Raw genomic sequence first — 25157 nt, 5'->3', positions numbered from 1 at the left:
GGGTTATCACACAAGTATAGGACCCCACATAGCTGTTCACACCAGCCACCTCTTGTCTCTGACTGACGCTAGTGCCCAGTCTTTGTTACAGCTCTCTGCTCACCATTTTATGGCAGCCTCCATTCTCCTATCCACAGCACTGAGCGAACCCTGCTGCACTGGTGGGATTATGGCTTGGCTTTTCTCTGAAAGCACTTCCTACACGGATGGAGTAATATTGTTAGGGCTGTCACGTGACCCTGGATTTCTGTAATCCACCCACCCCCCCCCCAGCTTTGTTACTTAGTCCCTGTGCCCTTGACCGTGCACGCTGTGAAAAGGCCTGCAGCTTGCGTGACTTGAGACTTTCCTTCCTTCTCCATCACACTCCAAAAGCTTAATCCTTATATATAGGTTGATTTATGAATGCAGCACTTCAGTTAATTCTTAATGATCACTATGACATTAAATCCTTTCTCTACTTGCCCTGTATTGTTGAGCTGTCATTCATTGACACAGGAGTGTGCACCAGCAGCAAATGGGTAATGACGTCACCCAGTTCGGTATGACGATTGACCATGTGCTTTTAAATTGAATTGCTTTATTGTTATTGGCATCTCTACATTTAAATAGATTATTGAAAAAAAGCTTTCGTTTGTATTCCTTTCTTATTAAGTTTCCTTTCTTTTTTCACTTGCATTTTCTCCCTTTTTCTTTCTCGTTTACCTTGGTTTCTTTTCCTCGAGTTATTTTTCATCCTTGTGCTTCTTTTCTTACCTCATTCCCCCCTTTTCCCCCACTTCCTTCTTTCCTTTGTTGTTCTTTCTTGCTTTCCTGTCTTTTTTCCTCCTTCTATTCTTGTTTTTCCTCTCCGTCCTTGTTTCCTTTCGCCCTCTTTTTGCCCCCTTTTTATTATCCCCTTTCATCTCTTGTCTTTATCTCCTCTTCTTTCCTGTCCTTCTCTGTTCCTTCTTTTTCTCCTTCGCTTCAATCATAATTTCCTTCCTTTCTTAGTCTCCCTGTATGTAGCTGGCTCTGTATATGGTATACCACTAGGTGGTTATACCATGCACAGTCCTGAGATTCCTCCAGAAGTGCACCAGGCTCAATGCAAACTCAAAATGCTCTATTTGTCGTAGTGTGGATGAGCAGCCTTCGACCTAAGACAGAGGACTGTGACATTTGTGGTGCACACAATGAACAATAAATGAGACGGGACTTAAAGGAGATCCACACGAATTTTATATAAAAAAAAAACTTTGCTTGAGCTATTTTAAGACCAAGAACTTCGCAAAAAGGTAAGTACATGTTTTAATAGACATTCTTCATTTCAAAAGTGGACGATTAGGTTAAAATTGCAAATACTGAAATTACACTATGGTTGAAAACAGTAATACAGTTTTACAGGTGAGTGAAAAACTTCCAAATCCAGTCTTAGGGTTGCAGGTTCTGCAGAGGGTGAGGTTTAGGTAAGCATCCCCTTCAGCAGCACAGGGTTGGCCGGGTGTAGAGGTCAAAGTTGAGGATCCGGCCCAAAGTTACCCAATAAAGACTGGGGGTGCTTGACGTTCCACTGCTTGCAGGTTAGCAAAACGATTGCAGGGCTCAAGCTTTACTGTTTTAGACCAGCACAGAGGGGGGCACAAGGCGGTACCAAACATACACCACCGGCGCCACAGGGGCAGCTGGGTGCAGGGTGTGCAAACAGCGTCAGGCACCCAATGCAAATTAATGGAGGAACTTGGCTTTGAAAATAGGCTGCAGGTGACTTACTGCAGGGGACTAATTTGAGAGTACACAGGAAACCAGGGACAGCAGAGGTAAGTGGAGATGTTGTAGGCCATAGGGTGCAAAGTGGTCGAGGACTACGGATCCAGAGTGCACCAGAGTACTTGGTGGTGGTTTCTTGTGGACAGAGCGGCTGTTCTTGGAAATTCTGGTCTTCAGAGGCAGGCAATCCTCCCTGGGTTTCTGGTCTTCAGAGGCAGGCAGTCCTCCCTGGGTTTGTGGATTTCTCTGACTGCAGGACAGGCATAGTTTCTTTGCAGGATCTTAGAGGGCTGCAGACAGGCCGGTAGGGCTGGGACCCTGTCAGTAGCCGTCTTTAATCTTTACAGCGTTTTCTGTGTCCTTAAGTCAGCAGGGACTAGTTTCAGGGTCTGGGGAGTCGCCTAAATACTAAACTTAGGGGCTTTTTAAGGGAGTGATAGGAAGGGCCAATGGACACCTTACCTGCGGTTCTACACCCTCAATTATGCCATCCTCCTGTTGGAGGGGGCATAGTTCTAGCCCTGATTGGAGGAGTCCCCCCACCCCCAAGATGGTGGGAACTGAAAGGTGTCATTCCCCTTGCCTCTTGTACCTTAGGGGTGGGAGCGCCTCCTTACCACCTTAGGTTTTCCTGCCTGTTTTCCCACCCAAAGTGGGGTTGTAAACCGCGCTGCCATCTGCTGCTAGCAGCAGGGGCTGGGGGTCGCATTACAAAGGCGGCAGGCCTATGAAGCTTCCCTCTCTAGAACTGTGCCCATCCTAGAGCAGGAGGGGCAACACCTGTGCTCAGGATGTGCTTTGTTTCTCATCCCAGAATGTGGCAGCACTTGACCCAGGGGTCCAGAAACATGTTTGGTGGTGGCAGGCTGCCCAAAGCCAGTCTGTGGCCACACATGGGTTGGTAGGTTTTCAGGGGGCACCTCCAAGGTGCCCTCCGAGTATGTTTCAGTAAATCCCACACTGGCATCAGTGTGGTATATTGAGCAGAGTTGTTTGGTACCAAACACTCCTGGGTTCAGAGAAGCCATCCTAGTGATTGGAAATTAGAGTTTCCAGCCCATGTACCCTCCATTGCCCCCCTGGCACAAACAATATCTAAGAATGGACTTGAATATTGTAGGAGCATTTCTTTTCATGCCAATATGCTAACACCTGTGTTACAGTGCAGCCTGCCTTAAGGCTGTAAGGCCTGCCAGAGGGGTGACTTGCCTATTGCATGGGCAGTGCTAGTTTGCATAGCACACAGTGTGCCATGTCTGCTTTGTAGTTTTGTCTGCACCAGGCCATGTATGCTGCGGTGGCAATCTGCATGGTCCAGGTGAGGGGTCCCTAGGGGGCCCTCTCTAGTCCCAATGTCTGCGGTAACCAGGTACCATTTACTAGAGCCGTACGGTGGCCTGAAGGGCCAGTTGTGGACCAGTGTTAGGGAAAGAGCACTGGCACAGGTGACCTTGTTGGCAGGGACCCTGTTCACTACAATCAAAACCCCATCAAATACCAGGCAAAAAGTGGTGGCTAACCATGTCAAGAGGCACTTTCTCACACTCCCATAGGATAACATTAATGTGTTTGAGGCTAATGCCTCAAATCTGATAGTGATTTTCAGAAACAGTACATACAGCTAACTCAAAGTAGTTGCCTGATCCCAAGGATCTTGGTGTTTTAATATAAAAACTAAATTGATATTGAATTTCCTTATTGAGCTTGTGCCTCATTTATTGACTGTGTGCAGCAGATGCAGAACACTCCCCTTTGATCAGCCTAAACTGCTCAACCTCACTACCACAAAGAGCATTTGGGATTTTTGTAACCCAATAAGGGTCGTCTGGACTATTTACTTATGTGCACTATTTAATTTGTCCGTTTCTTACAGTCGGTAACTACTTTTTTCCCACAGCAGTCCAAGAAACCTTATTTCCTTTGATTTAACTTTCTTGGAAACATAAAAACAAAAGGGATAAAAAAAAAATGCCACACTCTAGGAGCACGTTAAATGTGCAACTACGCAAACTAGAATAGTTAAAATGGAGTTCTCAAACGGACTAGTTTGACCTTCATATATCAGCCGGAACCTCCTGTATATGCAGAATGACTGGAAAAGGGTGCAGAGGTACTATTTGTGCTTTGGGGGATTACTTGGATAGCAATGAGACAAATAGTCTAATTGGATTTACAGTTTGAGAGCGAACTTCCAAGGGTTGTAATGTTCCAACTTTTTTGTAGAAAGCTTCTTTTTACTCTTAGATTCGTCCACATTCCTTATGCCTTGTACCTCTTCCAACGTACTTTTTGTTTCAACTTGATCAGCCACAGGTATTAAGCAGTCCATTTGTTAGACTTCTACCTATTGCTTTTCCACACCCCTCCCCAGTATGTTCTCAGACCCGGAAGTGAAAGTATACCTCCTCTGACTGCCTGTTATCAGCACTATGATCCAGGCAACCTCTGATGATAGTTGCCTGTTCCCTTGCAGCATCTGGAACGCCACATCCAGAACTTGCAGAACCGCCTCCTAGAGCTCCAGCAGCAGCTGGCCATCGCAGCCTCATCGGACCAGAAGAAGAATATTATGATTGAGCAACTGGACAAGGTAAACGTCTGTCTGAATGTGTTTCACAGCTAACCTTGAGCATTTGAGTATTTTTTTTGTTTGTTTTAGATCGAGAGAGATGTGTCCTATAGAATGTGTTGAAACAGAGGTCATTCTCATCTTACAATGAGGAAATATTGTTTACTGTGTGGACCATTCCTCTTAAGTTTACGTTCACCAACCCTAAAAGACCTAGCATCATATCAAATGTTACTAAATATGTTGACAGGAGAAAAACTGTGTGTCGATTTTTCATTGCATGACTGCATTACTGTATTCTATCACTATCGTGTAAAGCGCTCTGACAACTAAGGGTCTAGCTAGCGCTATATAAAATGTATATAATATATAAAACTTAAAAAAATTTCTGTTGCGCACATAGCATTGCACCATAGGTAATTCAGGCCCTCACTCACAAGGTGTGGTATGCTTGGTAATGGTGCCCTCCATGTAGCAGTGATGTAAAGCACCAATATAAATGCGATAAACTTAATTTGTACGCCATGGAGCAGGTGTTTTCTGCTTTCTTATGTCTTCACGATGCGTGTCTGACTACAAGGTAGTGTATTCTATAATCAACTAAAAATGTATCCCGGTGGGCAATACAAAATTTTCTAATGTCCATTTACATGATTAAAAATACAGAGATGATGTAATGCTCGAATTGCATTAACTCCGAATCGATAACAATTGAATAAACAGTACTTTGTCATAAGTAATGCATCGGCCAGTTTCATGCTGCCATCGCTATAAAAGTACATAAATGGGAAAGAAATATGGCGTCCTCCCACTTTTTTTAATTTTTTTTTTTTTTTAATTCTTGACTTTTGTAGCAATGACGGCACGCCACACTTTAGCTTTAGATGTTTAAAGCTCAAGCTTGGGGTGCCTCTATTGCCACAAAAGTAAATGCAGTGCTGTGCAGGGGGTGGGGCATGCCGCAGGAAATATGGCAGCAATGATGGACCGGAGAAAGTGTGAGTGAGAAGCAACAAATGGGCAACCAAAAAAAAATCAGTGATGTCTATTGGGACGGAACCAAGCATACAAGGGTGGGACATATGGACAGTATTGACCAACCAGAGTAAAGAAATTTAGAAAGGCAGGCCAACTAACCAACCAGATGCGCCTGATGTGTTGACTGCCCATATCCTGAGTGCTCACTAAGCCACTGGAGTCAAGTTATCCTGGCTGAAGACTGCTGATAGACAGAAACCAGTCCTAGGATGCTTGATTCCGGTCCAGGGAAGACGTGGCTTGGCAGTTCGGGCTGACTGTTCCCATGAGGCACAGGGTCAAGACTGATTTGCATATGGCCATGTCTGAACTGGGGTGGCTTGGTGAGCAAAATTACGATGGATTAAACCCAGATCTGTGACTGGGGGTGCAGCATTCCGTCCATCTTGTGTTTTTTCGGCAAGTTTCTGTACTCTTCAAACTGTTGGTACTTTCACAAATTTATATAATGCACAAAGGTACCCCAGTTCAAGTCACTGGTATGCAAAACAGGATATTTGTCAGCTTGTTCAAAAACTGTCAAGACTGACATGCACTGGGCAGGCTAGAAATGAAAGGTTAGTCCATTAAAAGCAGTACTTCCTATTTGCTCTCTTTAAAAACATTGTTTATATTCTTGTGAACATTTCTCATTGTATTTTATATAACTGTATTTAGTCTGCCATGCTACTATGAAAATGCAGAGGTCCAATCAATACCTGATTTAAGGACTCGTTCTGCTCAATCTTTCCTTGTGTAGTCTATGCTGCCAGAGTTTATCTAGGGTTTTTGGCAACGGGTAAAAGATGAAGAGTACTAATCATGATGGGCAAGGGATTTGCTGTAGACTTTGGAATGTAGTAGATGCAAGGTAGAGCAATGATTAGATGGAATGAGATTCTGTCATGTTTAATGGCTGTCCCACAGATTGTCCGTAAGCATACTCTGATCCAAAGTTACATTGTGTCCCAGACTCTCGCGAAGGTGGTGGAAGGGTGGAACAAGCAGGAAGCTGAACTGAATGATAAAATGAGGAAGGTGGAAGAAGAGAAGGAGGGAGTGATGCAGGTCCAGCACCAGCAGCAAGAGGTAAGTGGGGGAAGTGGGAAAGTCATGTGCAAAAGAGGGTTTGATGATACACTTCTACGTATATTTTCCTCACTTTTGAATATTTTAGGCGCAGACTGGGTCAGGAAGAACTTTTTCAATAGCTCTCTGGTGCTGGCAGGTGGCGGTGACTACATTGCAATGTCCGACATGGCGTTGCGATGACATTAGGCACAAATCCTCAAAACCGATACTCCAGCTGCAGTTCAGCTTTTTCAGAGCATATCATCGTGATCTGGAGCTCATGGTCTCGGAAGGTGATTTCTCAAATTGTGTACACTTCGGTGCAGTGAGGACTTGTCATGTTCAAAATGATCAGGCTTTAAACCCTGTTGACGTTTTGATGGAAATCTGTCTGTCCTCGACCATGGAGAAACCGTGGCTCTCCTGCTACCCTCTCTCAGCAGCCTTCGACAGTCTCACATTCCAACCTGATCAGAAAGCATCATGAAGCATATATCCAAGGACCTGCTCTCAACTGACTGAATCTGTTTCTTCCTCACAGGTAGAACAGAATCAACCTGCCACCTTCAACATCAGAAACCACGAACCCCATCTGTGCTGTCACCCAAGGATCTTCCCTCAGTCCAACCTCATTCAACATTTACATGACCCTGCTGGCGTTGACTTCTTCAGATCACACAGCATCAATATACTTTCCTGTGGAGATCACACCCAACTGATACTCTGTCAGACAAGACCCCACTAAACAAAAAACAACTTCACCTTCATGTCCTTGGCAAGCCCCTGAATGAGCTCCAACAGACTCCTATTCATCACAGAAGTAGTGATCTTCAGAACGAAAACTTCTGCTTGGAACTCTACATGGTGTGCATCAGACCTATGGTTTCATGATGGTCTCTTTTAGGAGAGCAGGCATTCTCTTTGGTGCACGACTGGTCCCATTGGACAGGTCAATGGGCCTGTTGGTCTACTACCATCCTAACCATACCGGTGGAATATCTGTTTGTCCCTTGGCTTCCCACATTTGTGCTTCCTGATGGTAGATTACTTGCACCAGCTGTTCATGATTCGGCACTGAGACTCTCCCCATTATCTACTTCAGCACTTCAAGCAGCGCTGATTTAGTCTCTGCCTCCGGTATATTCAGACCCAGTGCCCCATATGACTCCATTATCTGTGCCACCCCACACGCTGCAAGTCACTTCAGACACCTTCTTGGGTGTAAAGAAGCACAGATCAAGAAAGTACGATTTTTGTTTATTAGAATGAAGGCTGTCTGAAGATCCATTATGGCTACCCTTTCAGACATTGATTCAGACAATCAGCAGAGAGGCAATGCTGACGATCCATCTGAAGCACTATTGCTTGAGGAGGCAAGTGGTATAGATAATCTAAATCGGCCTCCAGGTCCTTCTCCACCTGAGACTGCTTCATTTAATTCTGTAGTGAGAATCAGCAGAAGATGTTTCTAAACACAATATGAAATCATGTTTAGAGACTGCTGACTCTACAGCTACTGCCATCGGTTAATCTGTCGCAATATGAAGATTTGCCTGGCTTAGATCTACAGAGTTCTCCACAGATGTTCAGAACACCTTCATAGAAATGCCCTTTCATTGGGAATGTCTATTTGTCTAAAAAGCATATGCTGCCTTGGAATGATTCAAAGAAAGCAGGGCCCCAGCCATATATTAAAGACGAATCCTCTTGTTCTTTTCATTCATTCTGAACACCTCATTCCTTTGGCAGCAGATTTTTCAAACAACAAATCCCAGGCCAGCAAATGCGCCAGTACAGGGGACAACGAACCTCAGGTTACTGAATTGGCTCCTAAGGAAAGACCATGTCCGGATGTTGGCCCTGTTTTGACTTGTCCTGGACCCTGAAGACAGTATGGCATTGATAGACCTGGAGGACGTCTACTTTCATATTCTGAACCTGCAGTCCCCAGGAAATACTTATGCTCTGTATTGTGTTCTACCCATTATTAATTTATAGTTCTTCTTTTTGGGCGGACTTCTGCTGCTTGAGTCTTTGCAATGGTGATGACAGTAGTAGAGGAACATGAAGTAAGATTTTAATATACCCATTTCTGGCTGGCTAGCTCATCAAAGCCAAAGTTCTCAAGTTGGTGTCTCACTATCTCATTTTGACACCTTTGCTGCTATATGACTTGGGATTTTAAATCTGTCATGCCAGACCTCACCTAGAGCCCTCCCAGTGCTTCCTTTAATTGGCGTAGAACTGGATACCACCGTGCTTAGAGCCTTCCCCCCTCTACAGAGGATTGAAGACATTCAGGACATGCCTCCAATGTTTCAGCTTGGACTCAATTACCGGTCCTGAAGATCCTTCAATTGCTTGGTTTTTGTTGGAAGCGGTCTTTTTTATTTGATCTGTCAAGAAGTTGATATGCCATGTAAAGCATCCATGGTTCCCTTAAGAGTGACAGGGGCTTGCTATGCAATCCCAAAGTGCTAGAATAGCGGGTAGTGTAGTCAAGCAGCTTTAGGCTTAACACAGAAGAGTGCAAGACATTTGCAAATGCACACATAATTAATAAATGATAACCCGACTCAAGAAGGTGATCCACACCAATTTATAAACATGCCAAATCACTTTATACATGATTTGGCAACAGAGGAAAATCATTCAGATAAGTAAGATTTTAAATACAAGTTCTTTTCACTGTGAAACGTGGACACTGCAATTTCTGTGTTCTGAAATGTTATCTATCCTATGGAGGGAAGAACAATTTCTGCAAACGGATACGGTACAATATATCAATTTACAGTACCAATCTCCAGGAGTTAAGTTGAGTGGCGGGCAAGGTCCAAGGCTGCACCACCAGCAGCATGAGGGCGGCTGGGTGCAGGGTGCAAGTTGGCGTTGGGAGCCCAATACGTTTCAGTGGGGATAAATCACTGAAAAAAAGAGGTTGCAGATTCTGGCTAGGAAGCCAGATGGGCTGAACCATCAAGTCGGCTCAGGCTTTGTGATGCTCCGGGATGTGGGGAGTTGGGGGGGGGGGGGGGGGGGGCACACACCTTTGGTCCTCTTCTCTAAGGCACAGGAGTGACAGTGGAGGGGTGTCTGTAGGCATAGTTTTTCCTTATCGGAGCAGTCATGGTTGAGGGGGTTTGCGTGCAGAGGCTGCAGTTGATGTAAGGGAGTCCAGGAGGGGTGAAACCATGATGGACTCGAGTTCTTAAGAACAGGTCTGCTGTTCACGGGAGGTCTTGGGTCTTCTTTGAAGGCAGGCAGTTCTCCCAATTTTCTGGAGTCGCAGCTGCAGGACGAGATTACTTTGACACTGACTTTGAGTGATGCAGACAGGCCGGCAGGGTTGGAACCAGGTGAGATGCTGATGCTTTCCTCGCGTTTCTGTGTGCTCTCTCATCCTAAGTTGTCAGGATCTGCTTCTCTGGTGCTCAGGACTCTCCTAAATACTGAATTTAGGGGAGTGTATGGGAATGTAGGATAGTAGCCTGTGGGCTACTGACCCTTGGGGGTCACTACGCCCCCTATGTAACCAATCCCTATGCGTGATAGGCATAACCCTGTCCCAGAATTCCTAAGTATGCCATCACAGAAATGGCTACTTATGAAAAATCGTGTCCACCTCACAGCAGCCCACCATAGCAGTGATACTAGCCTGCAGGTTGCACGCCTACTTTTCCCGCCTTTCCAGGTGCCAAGGGGAGCTCTGGATAGGGGCGGTGTGTTTCTCTCCTGTGAGGGGATCCAGATTCGCAATCCAAAGGCTGCTTCTTTAAAGCTCGCTGGCCCAAGGAGGCTAACCTGCAGGTCATCCTGTGGGAGTGGGTGTGGCACCCTCTTCCCAGCCAGGCTTTTGTTCGGTGTCTCATGAGAGCAAAGACTCTGACCCTAGGAGGTCAGAACAGAGTCGCGGGTGGTAGGCTAGCAGAAACCAGTCAGTAAGAACACTAGAGGCCGGTAGGTTTTCAGGGGGCATCTCTAAAGTTCCTTCTCTGCATGTTTTAGTAAATCCAACACTGGCATCAGTGTGGATTGACCCGTACAAGATATTTGATATCAAATGTACCTATTTTCAGTGAAACAATCCTGTAGCTGTGCAACTAGTTTTCACTAGTGTCAGCACATGTTCTAAACTGTCTTCCTTGGTCACTTGTACTGGCAGCAATGGAACTGACTAGCACAGGGGCATATCTGCTCATGCAAGTATACCCTCCCATGCAGTACTAAGCACCCTGCCTCAAGGTTGTCAGGCCTGCTGTAGGGGTGACATACAAATATCACATGCAGGGTAGGAGGCCTGGCACACAGGGATGTGTCATGGGTTTTCACTTTTGTCGGCTTTAAGACACTCAGCCTGCAATGGCAGCTTTGCATGTGCTTGGTGAGGCATCCTTTAGTGTGGCACAATTTGTGCTGCTGCACTTAAAGATCCTCTTCAGGATGTCGGGCCCTAGGTACCAGATGTACCTTTTACTAGGGACTTAAAGGGTGCTAAAGGTTTTGCCAATTGGGTAATCGAACATTTTTAGGGAAATCACTAGTACTGGGAACCTAGTAAGCAGGAACCCAGTACACTTCAGTCAAAGTTCCATTAAAACACAGGCAAAGCGTGTGTGGGGGAGGGGGGGGGGGGGCTTACTGCAACAAAATCCGAGTTTCCTACAGTTTGGCAGCTTCTTGCATCCTCTTGATCGTACATGCACACTGGCCCATGAGAACTCTGCAGTGCTGCCTCCACAGACAGTGATTTCAACATCAGAGAGACTTGATGGAATCCATTGTGGCCTCCAGGGATGCTGCAGTGGAGTTGTATTGTTTGGTACAAGAGGTCACCTCAATTGGGAGTGAGGCTCTTCTCTCCCCCAGGTGGGATGTGCATCTAGAGGACATGGAGATAAGAGGACTTCGCTGTGTAATCTCTGCTCTTCTGGGGACCATTCTGTGGAATTTAGGGTTCGGGCACAGCTGTGCTCCCTTCCATTCGAGGTCAGTTGATCCAAATCTTAAACAGCCAACACTCCCACAAGGCGGTACCTAAACAAACAAGGGGATAGTGGGTCTCGGCTCTATCAAAGCTGTGGGTCTCTAGACCTGGGTGCATCAACATGGCCTGTGGCTGATAGCCGATCACTTGACTGGCTCCGTGGATATTAGAAGCCCAACATATATTTACTTTTTGCGGCATATCTCTTGAGGATCTGTACACCACTCTGAGCAGTGCTCATTGCCTGAAATTCAGCACCCTCCAATGTCAGCTGCAGGGAGCTTTGTGTTGAAGTGCTTCAGCTGGCATGGATGTTTCCACTTCACTACGAGTTTCCTCCCATATCCTTGTTTTCTGAGGAAGATTTGTCAAGAACGGGCCTAATTCTTATCGCTCTGGATTGGCGAGAATGATGTGATACATAGGTCTGTGGCACCCCACTATAACAAATCCTCTTCATCTGTTGTTCAGGGAGGCCATGTTGTCTCAAGGACGGATTCTACACCCCAATCTTTAGAGCCTACATTTTCATGTGTGGATTGAGTGGCGCAATCCAAGCACATTTCTGCTCCCAACGGAAGTGGTGGACATGATTCATTAAGCCAGTTGCCCTTCTACCAAATACATCTTCTCGGAGAGGCGGAACAAATTTGATTCCTGGAACGCTGATTTTGGAATCAAACCTCTAAAAGCATCACTCTCCAATGTACTACAATTTGTGCTGTCCTTAACGCTGTGCAGTAGCTTCAGTGAAGGGTTATCTTTTAGCCCTATCAGTGTTTTAAAAAAATATATATGTACCAGACAAACCCTCCCTGTTTAAACCTCCAGTTTTTTCAAGATATCTGAAATACTTGGCACGTATGCACTGTTAACATTCATTATGCCACGATCTGGTCTTAACTTAGTTCTGGCGTTTCTCATGCAGACTATTTGAGCCCCTGTGCAATTGTCAATTCAGGTTAAGTTTCAAGACTCTTCTCTGTAGCCATTGCTTCATATCAACGTAATAGCTTAAAACTCTCTGCCCTACCCCCACTGACATGCTTCTTCTCAAACGAGCTGGTGCTCCAAACTCTGGCTGCTTTCCTGCCTAAGGTGGTATCCACATTCTGTCTGGGGCAAACTATCACACTACCAATCTTTTATCCACCCTCTTTCTAAGGAAGATTGGCTACAGTGTCTAGGTGCTAGAAGAGTGGTACACTATCACATCAACTACACTAAGGATTTGAAATCAGATGACCAACAGTTTGTTGGTTACACTGGTTGTGTTGAAAAAAAAATAAAGCCCTCTAAACACATGGTTTGCAGATGAATTATCCTGTATGCTAAGATCTGTTATTACTTCAGGTGGCAGTTTAGGAAAGGCATAACAGCTAATGTCTACAGAGCAGTCTACCACAGCATCTGTAACTAAAGGAGTACCCAGAGCAGATATGAGCAAGGCTGCAACATGGTCTTCTCTCCACACTTACGCCAAGCATTACTGTTTTAATTCTGAAGTAAGAAGAGATGGTTATGTACTTAATAGATTTATTGATCTAAAATAGTGTTTCTCCACTCACTCCTCCTTCAAATTATTGCCTTTGAATCTGTTGAAGATCTGGGATCTGCAAGTAGAAGTATCCCTCGGAGGGAAAGTTACTTGCCTTCAGTAACCATCTTTCTGTTGACTATTCTGTAACTACAGATTCCTCACTGCCCTCCTACTTTCTCCTCTTGTGGCGATTACCCTCATAACTTTACCACTCTGTTGGTAAGGTAACGAGCTAGTTACACACTGCAGTAATATAAAAGTTTCAGTCTTGAATAAGCCTTGATAGGTGAGACCAACACCGCACAACTGCCGCTGGTGTGTCTGTCTTGAGACGTTTGATTCAGATGACCTTATCACGACTCCATATCCGACTTTGCCGAGTCAACGCCCCCTTCCTGCACCAGAGAGCTAATGCAAAGGTTTTTCCTGATCCATTCGGCACCTGTGATAGTCAAAGTTGAGGAATATACAGGTAGAGTACCCACCAGAAAGATATTTACCAAAGGTAATTAACTTTTCTGTCTAGTTATGTGGTACCTGTAATGCAGCTAGAACAATTTGTTGCCATTAGAGCTAGAAATGTTTCAAGGAAGCTTTCATTTAAGTAAAACTACCACCAAACACATGAGTTAAAAGGCAAAATCATATTTATTTAAAATGGCTCACATGGTCAAAAAGTGGTAATGGCAAAAAGAATGCCTTTTTGTACGTCCTTCATTTAATACAGCGTTAACGTTCCTCCAGTATTGGATCTTTCATAGATTTGAATGGTGAATCATTCTTTCGTCAAAGTTGGAGTCACGCGGTACAATTAGAATGATGTATGTAATGATACACATTGCTTATGGTTAGAAATAATTCACTTTAATAACTTGCCCCTATCATTTGTAAAGAACCAAACTTCAGGCGACCGCCTCCTCTTCACAGAGGCTTCCTACCTCAGATTTTCTACTACATGTAGCTCTTAGGTCGAGTCTAGGCAGCGCAGTCTGTCCACATGTGGTTATCTGCTCTGTTAGCTTTCACCACGCCTGCAGGTTTTCATTGGCTCCTATGTCTGCCTTTCAAAATTCCTTCCATTCCTCTGGTGAATAGTACACATTTGTCCTGCTTTTGGCCCTTTTGTTATGCCCTGGAGACTGATCCTGTTACGTGGATAATTTCCCTTCTGGTGATATATGTAGGTTTGGGCACTACTTTTTCTTTTTGCCTTGACTCGCGGTGACCTCCTCCTACCACCTTTCATTGTGAAGAAGTCTTCGTCCAACACATCCCTTTTTAGGTCTCGCCTGAGCCAGCGCATATGTTTCTCTACGAGAAATTTTGTAGTTGGCTTTTAAAAGTGCTACTAGCTTTTGCTGGCCTTGCGCTTGCGGTTACGTGCGTCGTGCATGCGCCCAACCACCAGCTTTCAGCGGCATCTCTTTCCTCTTGCTTGCTTTCTGAACGCTCCTCCGCACCTCCCTTGCCTCGTCTAGCTTTAAATGTAAACATATGTGCTTTCACTTTTGCCGCGGCGGGCCCTCGCACCACTTTCGAATCCGGGCTTGTCTTGTAAATTTCTCTCCCCATCTCCTCTAACCTTGATCTTGCTGATTTATCATTTACATCTAGGTTGAACCTAAAGTCCCCTTTTTCATTTCTCTAATAAATGCTTGTCTATCGTTTGTTTTGTTGGTGAATTACGCCGCCAGCTTTTTTAGCAAATCTTTGTGTAAATGTACTGTGCGCAGTGGTTACATCACTTCCTGTGGCTCTTCAGTATTAGACAGGATTGTCTCACTCTTTGAAGTCTTCCGCTCACCTTTGTGTGCGTGTGTGTGTGTGTTTGTCTGTCTGTGCCTAGGCCTGTCTGGGTGTGTCTGTGACTGTGTCGGCGTGTCTCTGTCTGCATGTAAGACGCTAATTGTGTTCTTTTCTTAGGAAAGCCAGGTCTACTTGCTTTGATAGTGACTGCTCAGACATGGGCGGTTTCTGGTCGCCAGTGCTTCAGGCTCAGCACTTTGTTTCGGGCTGCTGCACGTTCCTATTCGGCGTAACCTTATGTGTCCTCCACGTAAGCCGGAGCTCAGGTTTTTCAAGCCAGCAGTTATCAGCAGTTAATGCATGGCTGAGGAAAAAGCGAAATATTTACTATTGGCGATGACCACTAATGTTCCAAAGACCATCTTTGTGAGCTTAACCACAATCCTTTCTGAAGAATACCACTGATAACACAAACACAAAATGCAAGCAGCTCGATAAAACTAGGTAAACCCGTGGACAGGCGTTAAATGGAAAGATAACAAATATTGACAAAGCCAATGGGGTTAACTTTCAATATAAGTGGAAGCGCTTTTTAATGATAGGCGAGTTTGAATGTGTGTGGCTGTGGATGACCGGGGTGAGACTACGGCGCTCATTCTTCTCGATTTGAGCGCTGCATTCGATATCGTGTCACATACCATCCTCTTAAAGTCTCTCCAGTCGGCAGGAGTTGGAGCCCCGCTCTAGCTTGGTTGGCCTCTTTTCTCAGCGACCATACGTTTCAGGTTTTTTTCTTCTAATTACTCCTCTACTATCTGGTCATCTGCGTACGGATTTCCCCAGGGGTTCACCCTGAGCCCTTTGCTCTTCAACATATATGTGAGACCCCTGGCGACCATTGTGGAGGATGCAGGTCTATCTCTATATTCGTACGCTGACGACACTCAAATGATTTTTTTCTTTGTCTTCCGCTAAGGAAGCTTCCATATCTTCTCTTCAGTCTGGTCTACGTCGGCTGTCTGAGTGGATGTGTTCCAATTTGCTGAAATTAAACTGAGACAAGAATGAGGTTATCTTAGGCAAACGCAAGCATCTTTGGGGTCCCCAACATTGGCCCCAGGAAATGGGTCCTCTCCCCCAACCAGTTACCCAAGTTCACAACCTTGGGTTCATCGTTGATGACAATCTTTCAATGCGGCAACAGGTGGTTAGCGTCTCCGCCACCTGTTTCACCATCTTAAGGTGGTTGCGGAAGATCATCTGCATGCTCCCTGACTTCACAAAGAACGGTAGTCCAGGTACTTGTCACCTCTCGCCTGAACTACATTAACGTTCTTTATTTGGGCGGAAGTCAGGAGGTATTGAAGCTCCAGGTGGTCCTGAATTCCACAGCCCGCCTCCTATGTCATGTCCCAAGGAAAATTTCCAACCTCCAGAGGGTATAAGAGCTCACTCTACTAGAGCAAAGTCATCAACATCTGCTTTGTCTAGGGGTGTACCTGTAGAGGATATTTGTAGGGCTGCGACTTGGACCTCCCTCCACACTTTCGCGAAGCAGTACTGCTTGGATGCCGAGGTGAGAAGGGAAGGTCACTTTGCACGCTCTGTCCTCCAGGACTTTTTGGTGTAGGAGTGGACACCCTCCTCCGGGAGTGGGGACTGCTGTGGGACTCTATTCACAAGGTGAGGAATCCACTGGCAGATGTATCTATCAGAAGAACAAGATACTTACCTTCGGTAACGCCTTTTCTGGTAGATACAGTATCTGCCTGTGGATTCCTCACTAACCCACCCGCCTCCCTGTTGTCCACTCTTCTACGCCGGAGTTACTGTAATATATTTACTTTGTTATCAAGGAGTTGTTTATTTCAAATGTTTTATTGCATTTGTTTCACGCTGTTACCTTGACATTTGTGTACTGTGTATATTTCTACTGGCGTTGGGCCGTCCGTGTGCCTCGAAGGCACAGAAAAAAGGGCGGAACTGACACGCGTGGGCCTATTGTAGTATCGGTGACTTCACCGGAGTCGCGTGCGATGCCGTGCCTCTGCCATCGTCCACGTCGGTGCGAAGCTACAAAATAATTTCCGAATGTTGCTGACGCAAGGGGGATATTCACAAGGTGAGGAATCCACAGGCAGATAATGTATCTACCAGAAAAAGCGTTACCGAAGGTAAGTAACTTGTTCGATACTTGCGGGGAATGGTTCTTCAGTACCCCTATGTTCTGCAAGGTCGACTAAATGTTGTCTGAACTAACCTCTTGTCACTCTGCAATTTTATGCAATGGGATGTTCAACTGTACTGATGCTGCTGCTGCTGCAGCATTACCTAATTGACTTAAGCGGTCTCGCACACTCAATTCAAATAGCTTGATGACGACAACATCTATGGAGCGTTTATTTTGCTGGAATGTAGTGGTCCCTGATGGAGGAAATTCAGCAGCACAGGCTGGATCCCTTCCTCCGCATGTAGAGTCTAGTCTAGGTCTGCTCTTTGATGTGCTGGTGGCATACCCTCCCCTCCCCCTCATGTCCTTCCCACTTTGGTACATTTGATACTTTGGGGAATGGGTGCTGGAGAAACAGGCCTAGACTGTGGAAGTACTATGTCCCAGTAGGAGTTGGGGCAGTGGTGATCATTCCAGAAGTAGACTGGCTAGGTGTCAATTTCTCTATTGGGGAATTGTAGTCAGAGTAGTGCTAGAGAATGTGCTCTAGATAACAGTGGCAGTAGACCTTGATGTACTGAAGGACAGGGTCTGTGTAGAACACAACAGTAGCACAGGATTGCTCGAATGACATTCCCTTAGGATGTTTTACAGGCGGTGCAAAACTATGAGGGATATTCTGAACCTTCCTGGTGTGTCACTGCAACGTTAAGGGCAATACCTTACAAATTTTAAACCTCATCTCAGGACTTACAACTACAGTGTTATATAACCATGGGCACAGCATGATCATGCATGTTGTGCGTGAATTCACCTGTCAGGTCTTGCAAAAGGTCTGCACATGCGGAAAACGTCCAAGATTTCCAAAGTACTCCAGCAAAAAGTGTACCTTAAGTGTAATTAAGAACATGCACTCCAGTCATTTGTAGGTGGTGTGGTTTGCTGATGACATCTTTGGTAGATGTAAGGTAATGTTTTGTTTAGAGGATTTTACGTACTTATCAAATGGGCATGACCAACATGGTTTATTACTTCATTTTGTAGGTGCTATTGGATGATTGGGGTTCAAAGGTACTTTTTGTGTGTCTGCAAGATTTACTGTATTCAATAAAAACAAGCATTGGCAAAGCAAACATGTCTAGTCTCTGCAAGAGCTATAGACTTTGTTAATGTCTTTACTCCATGTTGTATATCAGCATGGCTGCAATGCAGGATTGCAGAGGGGTAGGAAAAAAGTTATATGACCTGGCCAGCTCCTGGTGAGCTTTTTTTTCTGGTGCAACGGGGGTGGGGCTAGTGATTTTTATTCTGGAGCAACAACTAATCAAAAGGGGAGGAGACTGGTGAGACAGGGCAAACGACAAATGGAGAAATCTAGAAAGAGATGTACCCTTACCAGCTCTGCCCCATCTGTGTGTGTGTGTGTGTGTATATATATTCTGTTGGAGAGGGGTGTGGGGGTATCCACGTAGGAGAGGGGGCAAGTGGGATAGGACAAGCAAGAGCACGGAGAGCGTCATGGTGATGCACTAATATGTACAAGGCACTGTGCTAACCGATACAAAGACCAACTGATGGAAGGTAGGGCATTAACTAGTATAAAGCCCTTTGCCAAGATATACACAATGCAGCAGCAGATGAAAGGTGCAATGCTGACAGTTTAATGTCGCCTTGAGCTCCCTCTAGGTGCTGGGTTTTATACTAAAATTTATTTTTGGGAGAGTCAGCGGGAATAGACGTGCATAGAAAGCTATAGTGCTGATCCAACTAGTATAAAATGAAATGCATTACATCCTCCTGGAAGACATTCATATAGTGCTGAAATGCTGAGCTAACCATCTCAAACTAAAACGTGCTTCTCTTTGAGAAGATGTATATTAAGTGCTTGAATACTGACTGCACAATCAACAACTAAAAGACCTATCCTTCCTGGAAGACTAGCATAAGTAGCTGAAATGTTGAGTCTATTTTCACCATTTAAACGCATAGTACTTCCCAAAAGAAGTATCCTGGCCATTGGGTCAAGTGCTTCTTCTTATGTAAATGATCCGATTAACTGAATGACGTGGTCACCTTCACAGATGGTCGTATTACTCTAACCTTGATGTGCAGCTGCATCAGAACCAACGTTTTCTATCAGTGCCCCAAGTGATCAACTGAATCAAAGCCTTCTGTCTGTGACGGCCTCTTTGCAAACAGCACGCCATCAGCAGGGATTCCAAATTAACAGTAATAATTTGAGACTTCACTTTTCATATGAAAGGCTGTGCAAAGAAAAAGCTAGGAACTAATAAGGTTGTAATATTAACAAGCAAAAAAAAACTAGAGTCAACTCAACTTGTTAAAGACCCATCCCTTGGGCGTGGCCTGCACTGTTGAACCCCACTGAGCCCCCTCCTCCGCAAGCTGATCTTGACGTTATTCTCAAGGCATAAAATTAATAAATTTAAGGCGGCTTGGTGCTATGGCACACAAACACACTACACTGAAATAAGCATAGTAACAGTAATAATCCGGGTGTTTGGAGATAAAGAGGAGCCACCTAATCTTCTGTAGAAACAAAGTCCAAGACCTATGGAAAATCCCAAGCACTCTAAATCAAAGCAAAGTTCCTTTTTATTTAGTCTTCTGAAATCCTTTATTTGTAACAAAACAGAGTCTTGACGTTTTTCTAGCCAGTACATGTTTAGTCTCTTATGACATTAAACTTAATCTCCTGATCTCTGCCTTCATCCATCATAGAGAGCCTGACTAAGCTAAGACCATTGCCTGGTCCTCAGTTCACCTACTCACCTCACCAAGTAGCTGTGATGTTTTATGCAGTTAAACATAACTGCATCTGTAGCCACACACGTGTCCCTCTTTCCCCTATGTGCCCAGCTCCCCTGCCCCTTCCTATAGTTTAGTCTTCAGTCAGTCAAGCTCCAATTCTTATATAATGGTCAAGTTACGTCTGAGAGTGCAAAATAGTGTTATCCATGAGGAGCGCTAATAAATGAAAAACGTGTTGGCTAGAAACATCAAGACATAGTTGTTGTTGCAAATAAAGGATGTAGAGAGGCAGTCTAAACCAAGGTGAGGGAGGTCCAGGTTGACTTCTCTATATTGCGCCAGGATCTTGGTAGTGTTGTGTGGCGGAAGCTGACACCAGGATGTCCTTACTGGAAGATGAGTTGCCAAGCCTCAAGAAACAAGTATCCAAGCTGCTTAACACCACACCATCTCTAGAGGAGCACGTGGATTATAAGTCAAGGAGAACAATCTGCTTTATTGGGCTTCCCGAGGGCATGGAGACGATGGGAGCGGACCATCTACTGAAATTGGTTGAGGTCCTGGATCCTCTCCGACAAACTTTCCAAATGTTTTGTGGTGGAGGGAGCACACAAATCTCTGGCAAAGTGGCCACCCCCCCTGGGGGCCACTCCGTTCACTAATCGCCCGCATCCGCAGCCACCTAGATCGCAACGAGATGCTTCACGAGGCGAGGCTGCACGATGACCTGTTCTTCCAAAACACAAAGACCGTGATCTTCCCAGACTGCATGTGCACGGTCCAACAACGCAGACCTTTATTTGAAGAGGTCAAGCAGAAACACTGCGCCCTCCACATGTAATATATGTTCCTCGTCCCCGCAAGACTGGAAGTGGTGTTCAACTCCTCCACTTACTACTTTGAAACTCCTTGGAAGACTCACGAATTAGTCTACACTGACTTTATCTTTGCCTCAGCTGTCTCCCATCGACTGACAAGGTAAGGAGCATCAGCCTGGAGGGTGAGTTACAGGCATTTTTTATCTAAGCCTCCCTATATGATTATCTTTAGAGAAAAGGTGGTGCTGAGCACCCAGGCTTAATTTCTGCCGAAGGTGGTGACCCCATTTCATGTGGGTCAATCAATCACTCTGTCCACCTTTTTTCCTCCCCTGCATCCCTCTAAGGAAAAGGAGCATCTCCATCGTCTGGACCCCAAAAGAGTGTTATCGATCTACCTCGACTGCACAAGAGTTCCAGGTTGACAACCAACTTTTTGCGGGGTACATGATAGCTAACAAAAAAGGTCGGGTAGTGCAGAAATGGACCATTTCCCATTGGGTCGTTTTCTGCATTAAAATCTTCTATTCTTTGTCTAAGAAGCAGCCCCCTGAGGGCTTATGAGCTCATTCTACCAGGGGCAAGGCTGCAACCACAGCATTGGCTCAGGGTGTCCCAATCCTGGACATCTGTGCCAGGCAGGAACATGGGCATCTATGCACACGTTTGCCAAGCACTACTGCCTGGACAGTAAGGGCTGAAGAGATTGGCATTTTGTCCTCCGTTCGGTCCTGCACGACTTGTGTCTGAAATCTGTCTGCAGCCCACACCCAGGATGGTATGGCTTGAGTATCTATTTAAACATAAGGAATCTGCAGCTAGAAGTCTCTATCAGATGAACAAGTTATTTACCTTTGTTAATGCATTATGTGGTAGAGACAATATCTTGCAGCAGATTTTTTAAAGACCCACCCATGCCTCCCCGCTCTGCAGACTCATTTGATAGTGCTAAGGCTGTTCCCTTTTTCAGGGCCCTAGTTATGACACACACACTCAAGTCAGTCACTTCATGACTCTTCGCATCTGGCATGGAAAAGTACTGACGTCCACGCGTCTGTGTGGCGCCTATATAGGTGAAAGCAACATAACCAACGTTAACGTCACACTGAGTCAAATGGAGCCGCCAGTCAGTGCACAGGGGTACTGCTCACGCCTGGGAAATTCCAAGGTAAGGAATCTTAAGCTACATATCTCTAACTTATTGCGTTACTGAAGGTAAGTAACTTTTTCTTTAGTGAGGAACTACAGATTCTTTATTGTGTATATTGAACTTATTTTTTGCCAAAGGTGTTATTGAACGTAGTAATGTTGTATAGGCTAGGGCTTATAAAGTAAAAAACAAGAGGCACTTTTTTGTTTCTTATGCGATTGAGTAAGTGAAAGACTGGGACTGAGAGCATATATTTGTAATTGTTGTTCATGGTGGAAGGGCATGAAGGATGCAGTTTAATTGTTAGATCTTGTGATGAGGTATAAGTAGACCGTGTCGCGCCAAGTGTTAAAAGGTGCCTAAAGGCAGATTGTGACGATTTGAAGTTTGAAATGCAGAGGGAGAGGAGCTTGTGGGGCTTAGAGCTGTGGGTGGAGGAGGGTTTCTCGGAGTGGCTCTAAGATTGTGGTGTCTGTTTAGAGGAAGGTAAATGTTACAACTTGCACATTTGTGCATAAAAAAACAAAGGACTAAAATTATTGTCTTGGAGCCAGTAGACTTGCTGCCTGAATGGAAGCTAGGACTTTGTAAAAGAATGGGGGAGTGGTGAGGGGCAAGGTGTGTCTAGGGACAGAAGAGGACTATGTAGAAACTCAAGCTGGACAGCCTAAAGCAAATAAAGCCAGCAACTAGAATGCCAGAAAATGTGAGTTACAAACTACAAAGCCAATGGTAAGCAACAGGCAGAATGTATTTCTTGGTCAACTTTCTGATTGTTCCCAAAATGTCTTCAGCAAATCAGACAGCTGTGCTGCGCTATTGGGTAGCTTAAAACCTAAGCAAACATTGTCCAGCCAATGGGTCTCGAGACGCCTTTGGGACTTTGTGTTTAGTCATGCAGTACATTTTTTGCCAGCTTTCCCCGTGCTGGCTATCCAATCAAATACTGACCTGATAAAAAGGTTGTTTCCCATCTGTACTTGGTTTATTTGCCACAGAAAGAAAATGGCAGCAAAGAAGAATATTGTTGTAAACAAATGTTAAGTGTTAGGCCAGGAGACTGCCTGTTATTAGTAGCCCTCCGGGGAAGCGCTGGCACCCTCTACTCCCAGGGACAAACCACCTGAATGAAGTTCACTCCAGACCAATTCGGTTAATAGACAGTTGCCAAAGTGAACACAGTAGCCCACTGATCCTCAAGCCAAAGACTAACTTTCACTTTATTCAATTACGATTGCTGAGTTGTGACCCTTCAAAGTACCGCTGTAGTCGCATGCATTCCAGTGGAAACTTCAAGCTAGGCTCGCATTGTAAGTCAGTCTTCACCCACACTGAATGTGCAGTGATTGAGAGGTATGAGGTGCCTAGTTGCTGCAAGAGAGGGTCCGAGCACGAGAAGCAGGGGGTTTCTGCCTTATTCCCCCTCAAGAGAGGGTCCCTCATCAGTCGGGTGAGAAGGATGCTTCGGAGTCCGGGCCTGGGCACCCCGGCCGTGACCCGGTTCCTTCTCACTCCTCTTCTCCTTGGACCTCGCCTCTGCTGATGCCGTCGCTATGGCAACTGGCAGTGGCGCCAACGGCCTTATGAGCCCCAGCGCTGGCTGGGCTGGCAGGGGATGGCGGGGGAGCAGCGAAGGGGGTAGTGTGTGGCAGGAGAAGAGCTCAAGCCTGGACGGCAGCCATGACCGCAGTTGAGAGGGGAACCTATCCCCGGGGACTGCGGTTCAGGGAGAAGGGAACAGTCCGGGGAAGATGAGCGGAGAGAAGGCACAGACCCAAAGAGGGAGGAGAGTGCACCGCTCCACAGCTGGCAGGTGCCAAGACAGCACTGGGAGAGTGCCTCGTCTAAGCAGTAAGCACGCACAGGTAAAAGGTGTCCAGCACGGCGCCTGGATAGCACCGAGCAGCCAGGGCGCACAGTGTGCCACGTTTGTACTGCTTTCTTTAGTGAGCTTATTTTATTTCAGTTTACATAAATGCACGTAGAAGAGAGGTATACTGAACAATTCACTACTTTAAGCTGGCACAACACTTGAAATGGGCAGGTACTGTCGGTTGCCGGGCACCTGCAATTCTGAATTTAAAAGGGAAAGGACAGGGCAATACTTTAACTGGAGGATACCGACACTTCTCAGTGACAAACTGGGCAATAACGTTTTTTTAACTTTTACTTTCCAATTAAAGTACTGATTTGAATATATTTTTCTTCCATTGAAAAGAAAACTAGCACAGCCACGAAAGGAATGTGAAGTATGCCGCTGGCACCTGGCTGCGTTGCTGCTCACTCCCTAAGCCAGGGGTCAGAGAAGGCGGGACATGCACCTGCCTTTGGCCAATTGTGTGCTGTCTTTCTTAGAAAGACGCACGCACAGGCCAATAGGGGAGCAACAAAAAAGCGTGTAGTCTGAGTTGGAAGTGCTTCCTAGAAGCCTTGCAGGGCAGCGCATGCGCGCTTGCTCAGACGAGACCTAAAAAGGACCTGTTCCCCTCTACTGATCCTCCAGAAGGCCCTGGATTTCGTGAACAAAGCCTCACATGGAAAGAACACATTTTATTTCGATTTACTTTGCGTTAGCGGACACTTTCAGAGTGCGATAAACAAATACTGGTTAGACCCAAACTGAGGATAACCAAATCAAGCAACTATCCACGGATCACCTAATAACTATTTTCTATTCAAGTGATGTTGGACTGTACCCGTGTGGGTTATTCCTTGTGAAATCACAGCAGTGTAGAATGAAGGATGACTTTTTGCTAGTCTTGGTTTTTCAGTCAAAAGTTCTAACCAGTAGCCCCTGTCCTACTAGAGGAAAAGAGAAAAAAGACCCCTTGTACATACTGCTGAAAGCCTGAAATATAAAATCTCAGGGTGGCTCAGTGGCATTTGCAGCACATGGCGCCAGGAACTTTATGTAAATGACGTTCGCAGTTGCCTGCAACACAGTCCCACAGCTTTCTAAATTGTTTAATAATATCCCTGTTTCAATTTAAATTTCCTGTAATTTTATTTTAGATGATTCAAAGACCTCTAGAATGGCTAAACCAATTATCCAGGCACCCTTTTGACGATAAAGTGCTGGATAACAGGTCGAAAGCAACATCTTTTTTTAATGTATTCTATTAAAGATACAATGTTACATTTGTCTTTGCCATTTATTCTTTTTAAGAGTTTCTCCAAGCTGGAACAAAACCTTGCTCAGACTGTGGAGAAACTGGAGAAGGAACAGCAAGAAGCTGCTGAACGACGAAAGCAAAATGAGATGCTGGTAAGGTCTGGTAAAGTGTGGTTAGGTTGGGCTTAGAGGGACTTGTAAAATAGGTTTGTTTTTCTCCAAGAGCATAGAGAAATCATCGATCTCAGTAGCCATAGAACAATCTTTGTGTTCTGTTGACAATTTATACTGCAAGTGAGACACCCTTGTTATGCCACTTCTAAGTACCCGAGTATTACCACATTTTTTATTCTGTTAATTGTTGCCTGACCTGGCATCTTGCCAATCTGAATAGACAGTTGCCAAGCCAAATTAGTGGTTTAGGCTGAGCTGCTATCTAGGCAATTATCCATTTCTTAA

At 45.2% G+C, this 25157-nt stretch overlaps 1 protein-coding gene across 5 annotated transcripts in view; it reads left to right on the top strand.

Moving 5' to 3' along the window:
- The window catches only part of CNTROB (centrobin, centriole duplication and spindle assembly protein), a 189485-nt gene that overhangs the window by 55662 nt on the left and 108666 nt on the right, over nt 1–25157 (top strand). For all 5 annotated transcript variants that reach the window (XM_086946030.1, XM_086946032.1, XM_086946028.1 and 2 more), the window contains exons 6-8: nt 4223–4339; nt 6308–6424; nt 24753–24851. In XM_086946030.1, the coding sequence (XP_086802156.1) occupies nt 4223–4339; nt 6308–6424; nt 24753–24851 (333 nt within the window). The remainder of the gene's footprint in view (nt 1–4222; nt 4340–6307; nt 6425–24752; nt 24852–25157) is intronic.

The sequence above is a fragment of the Lissotriton vulgaris genome, chromosome 12, assembly GCF_964263255.1.
Source record: "Lissotriton vulgaris chromosome 12, aLisVul1.2, whole genome shotgun sequence".
In the NCBI taxonomy this organism is placed as follows: domain Eukaryota; kingdom Metazoa; phylum Chordata; class Amphibia; order Caudata; family Salamandridae; genus Lissotriton; species Lissotriton vulgaris.
This window is presented reverse-complemented; position numbering and strand designations above follow the sequence as displayed.